Source organism: Daktulosphaira vitifoliae, unplaced genomic scaffold, assembly GCF_025091365.1.
Source record: "Daktulosphaira vitifoliae isolate Bord-2020 unplaced genomic scaffold, ASM2509136v1 Scaffold_2, whole genome shotgun sequence".
Taxonomy (NCBI): Eukaryota; Metazoa; Arthropoda; class Insecta; order Hemiptera; family Phylloxeridae; genus Daktulosphaira; species Daktulosphaira vitifoliae.
This window is the reverse complement of record NW_026099573.1, coordinates 22,743,540-22,758,494: the sequence shown is the minus strand read 5'-3', so window position 1 is coordinate 22,758,494 and position 14,955 is coordinate 22,743,540. Positions and strand designations below refer to the sequence as shown.

Sequence of the window (14,955 nt, the reverse complement as noted above, 5' to 3'; positions counted from 1 at the left end):
CTTTCATTTTATTTAGTATTTTTTTTAAAAGTATTAACATATCAAATAGTTCGTTTTTTATTATTTCTATAAAAATTAATCACAGTTATTAAAATGACTAGAAATCAAATAGGATGTTTATGGAGAGATCAAATTGTTGGTGAACAATTAGAAATAGGTTTCATTAACAATCTTGAAGTTACTGAAAAGAAAAAAAATTATACAGACATGGATAACCCTAATTATATTCCCAAGTAAACATAATTGCATTATTATAATTATTTTTAGGCTTAAAAAAATAAAAAAAATAATTATTTTAGAAAATATTATTGAGCTGTGTAGATAGATGTGTTTACATACATTTTAAAATTTTAAAGTTCTAACAAAATGTGAAGGAAGTAATGGTCTGTAGGTAGAATTGAGAATTAAAAAATCATGTTAATATCATTGTAAATATATTTAAATAGATATAATTATAAACGAGCATTATGCTGTAAGGAACAAAGAAAATTAGTAAGTTTGTAGAAAAAGAAATATGAAAATAAGGAATGAAAGACAAAAAATTCACTCAATTTGTAGTTATATATACATTGGTGAATATTAGACATACATCAGTAATATTTAATATGAGATAAAGATATTTTATAGTCTTAGAAAGAGAGTAGTATGATCATCAACAACAATAGGAGAAAGCATTAGAATAATATTCTTGGAACATTAATAAACTTTTCTTTAGAGTGTATTGAAAATAAAATAAAGAACAAAGAATTAGGTAAAATTGAAAATGAGCTTTAATGAGTGATTTATTACAAGTAATATCTAAATAAATATTTACAGATTTAACTTACCAAAAATTTGTTATTGATAACTCAATTTTTGTTACAGAGAAAATGAAAAAAAAAGAAAATTGTACACTGCTAATGAGTCATTAATGTATGTATTAGTAACATTTGATGTAATGTTGTTAAATATATATATATTTGTTTAACAGTGGAGTGCAAAAAATTTCAAAATACAAATTTTGTTTTATATTGTGGTTTGTTTTAAAATTAATTGTCACATTAATTTTAATTTTTATTAATTTTGTAACATTATTCCGAAAACTAATAATTCACTAAATTATCCTTCATTGGATGTGTTAATCCAATATTTAAAGTAAAAAAAACTCCCAAAAGAGGATATTACAATTTAGGAATAGTAGTATCCCTATTGAAAAATCTATCTAACCTAGTCTATATAAGTATAGAAAAGGATGTTTTCTATTTATTTTATTTGAAGTATATTTTTACACTTATAAACTGTCAATATGCATTAAACCAAATTTAATTTTTGAGTTTATTTTTGCTCTCCTGAAAAAAATGTTAAAATTTTTGTATTGGTAAAACACTTTTAAAAAAATATTTATATTTAATAACAAATAAAGTTTATTTCATTATTAGTATTATACTTTTTTTTATAAAATGATTAATTTTAAAAATTTTATAGTGTTACTATCATTTTATGTCTTAAATGGTTCACTTAAAGTATTGCATAAAAATATTGCAACAAGATTTAAAATATTTTAAATAAAATAAATATTTAATTTATTATCATAACAAATTTTTTATAATAAATTCATATGCATGAAAAAAATTATTAATTTGTGTAATTTGAATTTTGAGACTTAAACTTATATTTCTAAATATTTTGCTTTTTGAGCAGAATATTGGTTTTGAACAAAAAATTAACAATTATTTTTTGTAAAATGTACAATTTCTTATATTTTTTATTACAAACATTTTTTTAATATTCGTAAGCTATTAAAAATAGTAAGTGAATTAAAAAAAAAAAAACAGTCAAATTTAAACTTTGAATTTAAGTTGTCACATGTTTATATTCAATAGTTAAACAGTCATCTCAAATTTTGTTAAAATCGTTTTTCTTTTATTGGTTAGAATAAAACCGCCAAAGAAGTCCAAAACTCATCAAATTTTTGATAATGTATATATATTTTTTAACAATTGATTTTACGGTAAAATATTCTTATTTTAATTTATAACACTTTATAGGGATCAATCTAATTTAAATAGTTTCCATGATAAAAAGAGAAAAATTAATCAATGTAAAGAATTAAGTAGAATAAGATGTAGCATTGATAATAAACTAAAACCAAGGATATTACCTCTAATTGAATGTGAGAATAAGACTATTGACCAATTTTTAGATGAATTGTGCAAAAATTTACATGAAACAAATAAGACATTAATGTGTAAGTTTACTGGAGTATAACTACATTAAATATTATTTTTTTAAGAATATAATTTCAATATCCCATTTCAAAACTGCATTAATGAAAAATTTAGATTTTGGGTTTTAATTTCTAAATTGTAATTCATTATTTAAAATTTGAAGTTTATAAAACCAATTCAATATAGCTAATTTATATTCAAAATGTAGATGTTTTTAAAGTTGAACTTTACATTGGAGCTTACATGAAAATTCTTCTTTAAATAATTTTACTGTAAAATTTGAGTTTTTGTTGTTTTGAATTGTGGTCCCAATTTCTACTATCCTTTTTTAATTTAATGATATTTCTCCAAAATTTAATTAGGTATACATTTTAATTATTAAATTTTATTAGCCAAACTTATTGGTCAATAAGTTTGAAATATTGAATATATTTAAAAATTAAAGGTTTTATTTGATTAATAACAATTAAATCACTTTCCCTAATTAATATATATATATATATATATACTATATAATTATTATATTAACATATTAATATATTATATACTGTTATTAAAGCATCATTACTATCAAAAATTGAAAAAAATCTATTATTAGAAAAGTATGAAAAGACACGTTTAATTGAAGCTAATGGTGGCCAGTTAATAAAGGTAGTATGCTTTGTTTATTTATTATTATTATATATATATAATACAAATATTTAAATATAATATAGTAGATCAATAAATTTGATATTAGCATGAGAATAGTTAAAAAAGAAGAAATAAATCTTTATTCTAAATCTTGTAAATTTATGACAAGCTCATTTTTATTATCAATTCCTAATCAATACAGAAATTTTATTAAATTTTCTATCTGGTTGGGATATATAACTATAGTAAATATATATTTATTATAGTTTAAAAAAAAAAACGAAAACTTAAATTTTGGAATTTTGTACCATTTTTACCAAAGGAATATAATAATTAGTTAGTTATTTAATTATTTATAATATTAAAAACTTTTTTAATATTAATTATGTTAAATAATAACTATAATTATATAATAAACGATGAATAACGCCTTCGAAAAAGTATTATAGCTAATTATTATTTTATTTTAATTCTATTCTGTATTTTAAAACTTGCATAACGGTTCTTTATTGATCTGATTTTCATGAAAAATTAATTTTCAAATGTCAACCTCAAATTATTTTTATATCATTAGATTTATTCAATTGAAAAAAATGTTTTTCTTTTTTATAGCCTTCATTAAAATAATAACTAGCTCAACAATTATTAAAAAAAAAACCCAGCATAGTGGGGTCGTGGCATAGTTGGGTCCAGTATAGATGATATCTGACAGTGATTAAAATCACCATCATAAAAAACGCTTCAATGCAAATCTGTAGATAGTGTTAAATTAAAAAAAAAAAATTTGTCAAAAAGTAGGTCAAATGACCAAATGAGAGCTGAGAAAATAAATGATAGCTACAAAAAAAAAAAACCACATAGTAAAATAATATTAATATGAATTTCTTCTCACGAGAGGAGACTACAGTAATGGAATCCTTGATATTTATTGAAGTTATTGAATCTAAATGAGATAAAAATCAAATGAGTATAAAATACAAAACCTAGAATTTTAATAGAAAAATAGCATATTTTTGAATACGGTAGCCATTTGCGCATAGAAGATAGGTCGTCGGGACAAAATTTTTTTTTTTCATTTTATAGTACATAAAATAAGCTTTAATTTGATATATGTTTAAAGGACCCAGTATTTCAGGAACATTTTCAAAAATTAAGTTGAAAAAGTTAGTTTTTGTAAAAAAGTTGCTATTTTAAATTCCCCCCTATGACCAGAATAAGTGTTAGATTTTCAAAAAAATGATATCAAATGAAAGGGAAATATCTAAGGTTTTAGTATAAAAAAATATTATTTTGATTTGTTAATATTTGAAAAAGTTATGGCAGTTTTAAGTACAAAAAACATCCTTATAGAAGGTGATTTTTATCGCAAATATTACATTTTTTTTTTAATTTCGACAGCAATTTGCACATAGTAGATAAGGTGTCGGGACAAATTTTTTTTTTATTTTATAGCTTTGCATCGAAGCTAAAATAAAGTAATAAGTATAAAAATAATATTACTATGTTATAATGCTACAACAAATGCGACAATAACTATTAGTATATTCAAAAGTAGAGAGAAATTAAACATTATTAAAATAATTGTTAATAGAGCTTTTATGTACAAACTTAAAAATTAATAAATTGATATTTTAGCTTCGATGTGAAGCTGAAAAGGTATTATTTTTACCATGATTTGTTTTTTTTATGTTTGTTGCCATTTTTCCTCAGCTCTCACTGGACAGATATCTTTCAACAATACGTCAAAAGATCACAAATCGTATCTAGTTGAAGACAATACCCTTAAAAATTGAAAATTTTTCCCTCGTTTCCCGCAAATGGGGGAAGTATCCAAAAAAATTACAAATTTAAAAATCGGTAAATTTTGTCATTTTTTTTCAATTTTTTTTCTTATAACTTCTATAACTTTTTCAAAAATAAACAAATCAATATAATTTTTTTTTATACTAAAACCTTAGATATTTCCCTTTCATTTGATATCATGTTTTTGAAAATCTAACACTTATTCTGCTCATAGGGGGGGATTTAAAATAAAAAAACATATATCAAATTAAAACTTATTTTATGTACTATAAAATGAAAAAAAAAAAATTTGTCCCGACGACCTATCTTCTATGCGCAAATGGCTACCGTATTCAAAAATATGCTATTTTTCTATTAAAATTCTAGGTTTTGTATTTTATTTTATTTTAAAATATCTTATTAGGAGAAAACATGGTGAAAATAGGTACCGTATTTAAAAATATGCTATTATTGTGTTAAAATTCTTGGTTTTGTATTTTATTTTATTATAAGGGGATTACACTGATTTTCATAAATATTATATCAATCTAATTGACATAGTATAAAAAGTTAAACATATTAAAATTTTTTTGTTTCTTTGAAGTCGAGAAAAATAACTTTAAAATTTGAACTAGCTAAATTTCCATTTTTATTAAGTGACAAATGCGACGTACGGTTTCTGAAACGGTAACACTTGGGTCTTTCACGCCTGTGGCACTGAATTTTTTCTTAATTCTTTTTGAGTTAGAAAACAATGTTTAAATCATTTGATTATTATCTCATTTAGATTCAATAACTTCAATAAATATCAAGGATTCCATTACTGTAGTTTCCTCTCGTGAGAAGAAATTCATAATAATATTATTTTACTATGTGGTTTTTTTTTTTTTGTAGCTATCATTTATTTTCTCAGCTCTCATTTGGTCATTTGACCTACTTTTTGACAAATTTTTTTTTTTTAATTTAACACTATCTACAGATTTGCATTGAAGCGTTTTTTATGATGGTGATTTTAATCACTGTCAGATATCATCTATACTGGACCCAACTATGCCACGACCCCACTGTGCTGGGTTTTATTTTTTTTAAAGTCGAAAAAGTAATTATTTAATTTGAGTTAGCTTAAATAGCCAATTTTTTTATTTGAGATAATGGAAAAAGAGAAAAAAAAATAAATAGAATAATTAAAGATTAAATGACAAAGCCAGAACTTCTCAGGAAAGATATGATAGTTATAATTATAATGGAAGAACAGGAATTAAGAGTATTACCTATAGAAGGGGGATTAATATTGTGGGTGGCTAAGAGGCTAAATAGTTTATTTGTGCTGTTAATTAAGGCAGGACAATTAAAAAGAAGGGAAAAAATCGCATAGAGCTTCACTATCATGTAGGGGACAGAAGGGAATGTAATTTAAAGAAAGATGGAATGCATGGTAAGGAAGAAGATTATGACCTAACCTCCCGAGTCTTGAATACTGAGTAATGATATTTCTGGATAAGTCAAGGTTATGAAACCATGGAAAATGAATATTGGAAGGAGATATCGAGTGATACCAACATACCGTTTTCAATTTTATTGTAGCCCAACTGTCCTGTCAGGCTTGAAAAACTGTCTGTCGAAAGAGGCGAAAAATGTCAGAAGCGGGAATGTTATGATTAAAAGAAGTAAAGAAGGGGGAGGTAGAAGTAGCAAGACGGTCAGCTGTTTCGTTACCTAATATTCTGGCATGACCCGGCACCCAGTGAAATAAAATAGATTTATTCTGGGGGATCAAATCAAGGAGATGAGTGATCTAATAATAAGAATGTATGGAGAAAATGGATTAGATGTGATGGCAAGTAGGCAAGATAGAGAATCAGAAAAAATAGCAAATTCATTAATTGAAGTAGAAGATATAAAAATGAGAGCATGAACGATGGCAAGGCATTCCAAGGTAAAAGAAGAAGGATGGAGTACAGCTCAGTATGAAATATTGAGTTCAGGAATAAAGAAAAACAATCCGCCGAGTTAGTTGTTACAGAACCATCAGTGAATATCAAGCATTTAGTTGGAAAATTAGATGAAATATATCTTTAAAGAGATTATTAACAGAAGTGACAGGAAGAGAACGGAGGATTGAAGGAGGGAAGCTGAGAAAATATGTTAAAGTATATACTATGGGAGCTAGTGTAAGGGCAGATAGAAGACAATCAAATAAAGGTAATTTGGAGTATGACTTGTAAATGCGACACATCATGGAGGACTTTGAAGAGCTCACTGAGGCCAAAATTGGCAGCGATTTAGGCACCTAGCGCCAACAATTACTTAATTCAGAGTATAAAGAGTAGATATGATAGTATGGGGTAGAGAAAGATTTTAGGAGAAATTTATTAGCAAACAAGCAACAGCAGATTTCTAGGGGGGGGAGGAGCACTCAACAAAAATACTATGGCTTAGGGTAGACTTTAGATCATCAAGAATGTTGTGCAAGCATGCGGCTAAAAAGGAATTTAGTTTTATCTATGGGTATAGAAAGCTGAAGAAAATAAAAAAAAGCCGTATTCAATTTTAGCACAGATAACAGATTTAAAAATGAGGAGGGATGAGAGCCCCAGTATAATACAATACCGGTAATAAAATGTAAGAAATTTGACAGCTGTCAAGAGAATGGAATAGAAATATGGAAGCCATCTCAGCTTAGGATCCAGTTTGAGACCTAAATAAGTGATACAATCAGAGGGGGGATGGTTATCCCATCAAGAGTAATTATGAGGTAAACGGATGCTAAGTGATTTCTAGTAAAAATTATTAGCTGGTTTTTCAATGGGGCAGTCTCAAAATAATGTATTTGAATAGAGTTAGAGAGGGCGGCAAGTGAGTTATTAATGAAGTTGAGGGCATTGTAAATGGATATATGAGGAGAGAAAAGGGCAATATCGTCAGCATAGTCACGTATCCTTTGGTATTCAAAAAGTCACTTAATAGACCCAAAGATCTATATTTTTTAAAAGCTTTAGTGTGCTCATTAATAGTAGGAGGAGAGAGACCACCATATAGGAGAGGAGGGAAATGACTTTTTATTTTTTTTAATTAAAGGAACGGACAAATTAACAGATCTAATAATTGTAGACACAAACCAGTTGTAGTCCTCAATGTGAGAGGAGGAGGAGAAATTAACGGTGAAAATGGCTATGTAATTTTGAAAAGATGGCCAATCAGCTTTCAAATAAATAAATCTGTTAATAGATAAGTAAGAGAATGAGGGTGAGGTAGTGGGAAAATTCGTATGGGAGATAATAATGGGAAAATGATTACTCCCATGAGTGCAGTCAAGGACAGACTATGACAACGACCACAAGAAAGAGGGAGAAAAAATGGTAATGTTAACAGCAATATCCATTTGATTTGGGCATGTAAGAAGGGTAGGAATCCCTGTATTGTTAAAAAAAAATCTATTTTTAAAAATATCACTTCTCAATTAGAATGTACAACAAATATATACCAGTACAAGCTGTACCTACCGACACTATATATTAAAATGATTCTAATCCATAAAGTACTTATTCTAAAATTGTTATCAACATTTTTTCTAAAAAAGGCTATTTTGAAATTTTGAAAAAATTAAAAAAAAAAGTTATTTATTTTATTATTAAAGATAAATAATAAAAATATGCTTTTAACATATCTAAGAATGCAAAAATTCATTTAAGGATAAAATGAATTGAAATTTTAATTATATCAAAGTTATGATTTGTCAGTTATATCTATTTCACTCTTTATTATAAAACTTTACTTAATACTTTCATACATAATATTTATAAGAGCATTTTAAGATGCACAGTATCTAACTTAGCCATTTTTTATATTTGGACCTAAATTATATATATATAAATTAGGGTAGTCATTGTGTATAAATACAGTATGGTTGATTTATTGTTTACCTCAACATTTCTTTTAAAATAGTAATAATTTTAAAAGTTTGTTTTGGATTTATGGGGTAGTACTTATTTTTTAACTTATAAGTTATGAAATATTTTTTTGTGTCTATCCCTTTTTCCATATAAGGATTTAAAGCGGTTTAACTTAAAAACCTATCTTATAAAATCTGTTAAAAATTTTATATGTACAATAAAGTATCATAATTTACTCTTTAATTCTAAGTAGATTTTCATTTTCTATGATAAATAAACATTTAAACAGTTCACTGTTTAACTGGCCAATTTTAATAAATTACACCAGTCAAGGACAGCAAAGCACTCTTTTCTGCCCTAAACATGTGTCTATGCTATAATCTCAAAGATAACTAAGGTGCAAGTGACCTCACTATAAAAAACATTGATGGTCCCTTTTAACCAATCTCATACTACTATCTACTGAATAACTTAATATATTTAAAAATTATATCCAGTCTCATTATTAATATTTTAAATTTTAATTCATAGTTTATAAATAAATTTTATATTTAAAAAAATATAAATAATGTATAAAATATTTTATATTTAATCCTATACTTTAGAATGGCGGAAGAAGACGAACATCAGGTGGAATTTTCTTTAACCTCATTAAAGAAGATTCTAGTATTCCAAAGTTAGCAAAAAAAGAATTATTTGGTTGTCAGGATGAAGAATTAAAAAAAAAGAAAAAAAGAGAAAAAGTTAAAAGGAAAATTAAGAAACTTAAACTACAAAAATTAAATGCTAAAAATACAGTAGAAGGTATTTATTAATATTCATTAAATTTTATATAATGAGTATTGTTATTTGAATATATAATTTCTTTAATATGATTTCTAAAATATTTTGATATTAATATATAGATTTATTATATTAGATAAAAGTTAAATTTTAAATTGTATATTTAAATTATGAAGTATTTTAGTAAAGATCAAAAACAAAAAAAATTGACTATCTTTATGCTTTTCAGCAAATGTTTGTATTTTATAGTAATTTAGCGTACAAACAATATAAAATATAAATTAAGTTTTTAAAATGTATTGTAGTTTCATATTAGGGTGACCATAAGCTACGTTGGTAGATTTTTTTTTATAATATTTACAAGTACAAACCCTAAAATTATTCGAATACTCAAAAAAAAAATTGTGCAGTAATTGGTGACAATCGGTCAATTCTAAGACGTGACCCAAGAGAGTTAAGAATAATACCCTAAAGGTAATTTTTTTGTTCATCTCAAAAACATTAACTTTTACAAAAAAGTTAATAAAGACTTTTTTGTATATACAATATTTTTCTATTAAAAATGTCTATGAAAATTTTCAAAAAATTGTTATTTAGCAAAAAAAAAAAAATGAATATGAAAATGTTCTATTTTTACTGTTGAAACAATTAATTTAGTTAATTTTATAAACCACACATCACAGAAAAAAAATGTACACATAAAAGTTGTTTTAAATTAAATTTTTCTACTATTTATTATTCACAAGGTACATTGAATAATTTATAAAATTATAGTAAACAAAAAAAATTCAGTCTTACAAATTAATAAAATACAAAAAACTACTTTATAAATAAAATAACATATTAAAATGAACTAAGTATTAAACAATTTTTTGTTTTTATATGTCTTGATATTAAGTGTTTGTATTTTAGCCAGGAATACAACACCGATATTCTGTAACAATCTGTAATAGGTATTGTTTTTGTGCTTCATCTTTTGTTAAAATACTATAATATTCTTTTATGAGTTTCACACCCCTCTCTGCTAATTAATTTACAATTTACAACTACACATTTGTGTAGTTATCTAGGTATATTCAGACAAGTTATCAAATAATTCAAATGCTGCTGTTTCTGATTCTAAGTACCATAAGTGACCGGATATTTATTTTAAAACTACTATAGAAATCTATTGTTTCATATTTAATCATACTTTTTATAAATTGTAAATCTAAATTTGCATTTGCATCTAACACAGCATTAGGTGAACTAAACCATTATTTAATATATACACTTAAAATAAAAATACACATCAAATGAATATTGTTAAATTATTTGATTAATAATACAAATTGATTTCTTAATAAAACTTCTTGGTCATCGAACAAGCATGATGAATAGGCTTAAGATGTTTAAAATAAATCTTATTCAGTGGTGATTCTCTAAAAAATATTATAACCAGTTCTAAAAAATCCTTATGTTATCTCGTGATTGGTATTGTTGTTAGTGATCAAAACACTAAATTTCAAATTATTATCTTTTATTATTTTTAATTTTTCTAAAACAACATTATCATCCATTCCGCTTAAATAATTTTTTTTATTTATATTTTGCCAAGACTTTTAAAATTTATAGAATATAGGAATATCTAATGCAGATAATAGATTAAATTTGATTTCAAAAATTTTACAAATTGACACACGTTAATTGGTCTCCAAAAACATATGTTTAAGCATAGTTTAGTCTTTAAACCTTAATTTTAGGTTAAGTATAGTCTTAAAATCTGATATTTATTAAATGTTAGCTTTAACAATATCATTTAAAGACTTAATTCACAAAAAATAATATTACTTAAACTAAATAGTTTTTAGTTTTTTATTAAAAGTTTTAAAATATTTAAAAAATTATCCCATTAATTAATATAACAAAATATTCTGTAAATTTAACTAAAATTTTAGTTCAAAAACTCAAGTATTGTATAAACTTACTAGATAAGTTGATACAACAGTTAAGTTTAAGAAAGTTGACACATAATTTATTTTTATATTTTTATTAATAAATTAAGATAAAATAAATATTTTACATTAAATCCTATATATGTTTGAAGCTATCAGTGAAGTTTCACAGCTCTATCTTAAATATTATTCGTATAAAAGCAAAAAATGTAAAAAAGGTGTTAACTAATACTAGTATAAATAAAACTTACCTGATTTTAAGAACTTTTCTTTTATTTGTGTAAAAATCAAATAAAAATTTTAATGTCTTGTTTATCTTGCTTTATTTTTAATATTACTGAATTATTAACTTGCTTAGGTTTTTCTAAGCAAAATATTTCGTTTTTTTTATATTACTGTATATGTAATACACTATAACTTATAAATCATATATAACAATAATAATATTTTTAATTTGTTAACAGAAAATGTGAATATTTCAAATGGTGACACTTTTGGCGTGCAAAATAATACATTTAATTTTGAACATTCTGATTTATAAATTTTATATTGTGTGTTGTATAGCAACACACATAAATAAATTTAAATATTTCAATACTTTATTAATTATTTCATTATAATTTTTGACTAAGTAGTCATTCTTTAAATTGAATTTTTTAAAAGTCTTTTTGAATTAAATTTAAACACTCATTTCCAATATTTTTTATGCTCTATAAAATAGTATGTAAACAGTATATGATACTGATACTTTTGGGGTAATAATTTAAATTTATTTGAATAATAAATCAAAGTAAAATTGTAATAAAAGAGAACAATTAAACTCAATTTGTCACTATAAAATAAAAAAAAAATTCTTTCAAGTTAAAAAATTATTCTTATAAATGGTTATATTTAATAATTGATATTTGGTATATGGTTAAGAGGTATGAATTTTACTATGGTGTAATTTTACTATTCATATTTATAATTTTTTTTTAATTTATTGAGATTTTTATTTTTTATAAATATTACACCTCATTTCTTATAAATACTGAATATTGAATAATAATAAAATTATAAAATAATATTTGTGCTCTGATAAAAAAAATAATTGAATAAATAACTGTGTTAGATAAAGATTATAAAATAATTCTGGTGGAGAGAGTATGAATATTATGAAGAACTAAAGAATTGATTAATATATTTAACTACCAAGCAATCTTTTATTTATATTTTTTTTCTGCGAAGTACTTAATAGAATGACATTTTTGAGAGTGCTAATTGCATTTTCTCTGACATTATATTGATTTAATTATTTTTAAAAAAGTTATGGCAATTTTAAGTAGAAATAATTTCGAAAATTAGCGATTTTTAAATTTGTAATTTTTTTGGAGATTTCCCCCATTTACGGGAACGAGGCAAATTTTTTCAATTTTTGAGGGTTATGTCTTCGACTAGATATGACTTTTGATCTTTTGACGTATCGTTTAAAGAAATCGGTTCGGTGAGAGCTTAGAAAAAGTGGTAACAGACACATAGTAAAACCAATACCTTCTCAGCATTGCATCGAAGCTATAATTCAAATGAATAAACATACAATGTATTCTGCAGAACCTAATATAGGAGTATGTTCTTGCAAAGATGGTATGCATAGTAAATTTTGCAAACATCAAGGAATAGTATTTAAATTTTTTAAAGAAGTGAGAGTTAACTTTTGAGCTGTTACTGTCGAAGACAAATATCTCATATCAGTATTAGCATTGGGTAACAAAACCCCTAAAAAATTTTTTTGAATTTAAAATATTTCTATTACATTAATATTTCTTTATATTATGAATATATATACTTGTTTATCTATTATCTATGTTTATGTTTAAAAATAACAAAATATTTCTAAACAAGCACTAAATATAATATTGTTATCACAGAGCTTGTATAGCCAATGAGAAGATTGTAATCGCTAAAAATTTTATTTCGTGTGCGGAATAGTAATATGCATCTGGGATATTTGTTTAAAAATATTCTTTTGATAGAAAAAAATAAATACATTTTTTATAAATTTAAAGTATTTTACAATGACAATTATTGAACGATTAGTTGGAGCATAACCATATTAACAAAAAAAGGTAGCACAGTGGGGTCGCGGCATAGTTGAGACAAATTCATTTCAGTTACACCGACATATTTCACTACTTAGCTTTGATGTTAAATTATAGAAAATTTTATAAGAGTTCTGAATATGTATAGAAAATTTTCTATAATTTAACATCAAAAGCTAAGTGGTGAAATATGTCAGAGTAACTTAAAAGAATAAGGATATACTACGGTAATAACAGTTCGTAGTGTATAAACGCACCAATCTGCCCACAGTAATTTGCGATCTAGACAATGTTCCGAGACGAATCCAGGTATTTTCTATACATATTCAAAAAGCTTATAAAATTACTAAGTGGAGTAATGCGGTTGTCGCCCTTAATATGCCGAGTTGGTACGGTGATGTATGTGACTTGGCGCGCATAGTTGTCATTATACGTCGACAGTAATTTGGAATTTTAAAGATGATCCGAGACGAGTCCAGGCAATTTGATTATACTATTAAAAAGCTGATTGAATTTTACACATTGTAATAATTACTAAGTGGAGAAATGCAGTGGTGGCCCTCAATTTTCTGAGTTGGTATGGCGGTGTATATGATAGTAAGTATATATATATATGATCCTACCAGGCGTCAATTCTTTGTTGTGTATACGACCACTGAATTGGTAAAGAAAAAGAAAAAGCGTGATACTGTATGATTAATTGGTAACCGAAATATGTTAGTGGTAAGAAGTTGATGGATCAAAAATTGTAGTTTCACACTTGTGTAAAATGAATACTTATTTAGCTTTGCATCGAAGCTAAAATAGATGATTACCGATTGGTATTTCTTTTCTATTAAATCATTATTAACTTCAAAATATGGTCAGTTTTACAGAATTTCACACCACATTTGCGGTATGAAATACTTTTTTTATTGTTCATATTTTAAAAATAAACTAACTAAAAAAACTGGTGCAAAAATTAACAATAAATAAATTTCAAATATAAAATGAATATTCGTACTTGTACTCTATTTTCGCTAAGGAGAAACAAAACTGGAAAGTGTTGTTAAATTTGGCGCGCTACAACGACATCATAACATGAAATAAAAATCAGTAAAGCATAATTGAAAAATAATGATTTTTCATAAAGACTTTTTTTTTTGAGTGGCGATACTGATCTGAAGCATGTTTTGGTTTGCTTATATTTATGAAAATTACACGTCTTGAATAAACGTTCATCATCTGGTTTTATCTTATCTGTGATAATACTATCGTTGAAGTTAATTATACCAATTTCTATTGATCTTGTAAACTTCTTGCATAGATTAAATACACATAGATAGACCACGCCGTACACAATTTTGGCAGTCCAATTTTTATCATGAATGGACGCAGGGAAACGATGCACTGGACGCAGGCGATTATGCTGATAGATAGCGTAAATTTTGAGTGCTTCTATTGGTTGAAATATACGTGGTATTTTATATCTTTAATAATTATTACATGAATGTATGATGCACATAATTAAACTGTTATTGTTATGCACGTTAATTGCATTTTATGACATAATGTAAGGTTATTTATGATTTTAACTCTTTGTAATTATTTTTCATTGAAATTTTATTTAATTTTAGCTTCGATGCGAAGCTGAGAAGGTATTTTT

General features: G+C 24.8%; 2 protein-coding genes across 2 annotated transcripts in view; one reads left to right on the top strand and one right to left on the bottom strand.

Moving 5' to 3' along the window:
* LOC126899563 (putative serine protease K12H4.7) overlaps positions 1-14,955 on the bottom strand; it is a 156,470-nt gene that overhangs the window by 131,885 nt on the left and 9,630 nt on the right. The window lies entirely within an intron of this gene.
* Positions 4-11,834, top strand: LOC126899584 (phosphorylated adapter RNA export protein). The gene is made up of 6 exons (XM_050674627.1): positions 4-233; positions 865-912; positions 2,028-2,227; positions 2,767-2,858; positions 9,121-9,319; positions 11,697-11,834. Exons 1-6 carry the CDS (start codon positions 94-96, stop codon positions 11,771-11,773), a joined length of 756 nt encoding a protein of 251 aa, XP_050530584.1. The 5' UTR covers positions 4-93; the 3' UTR covers positions 11,774-11,834.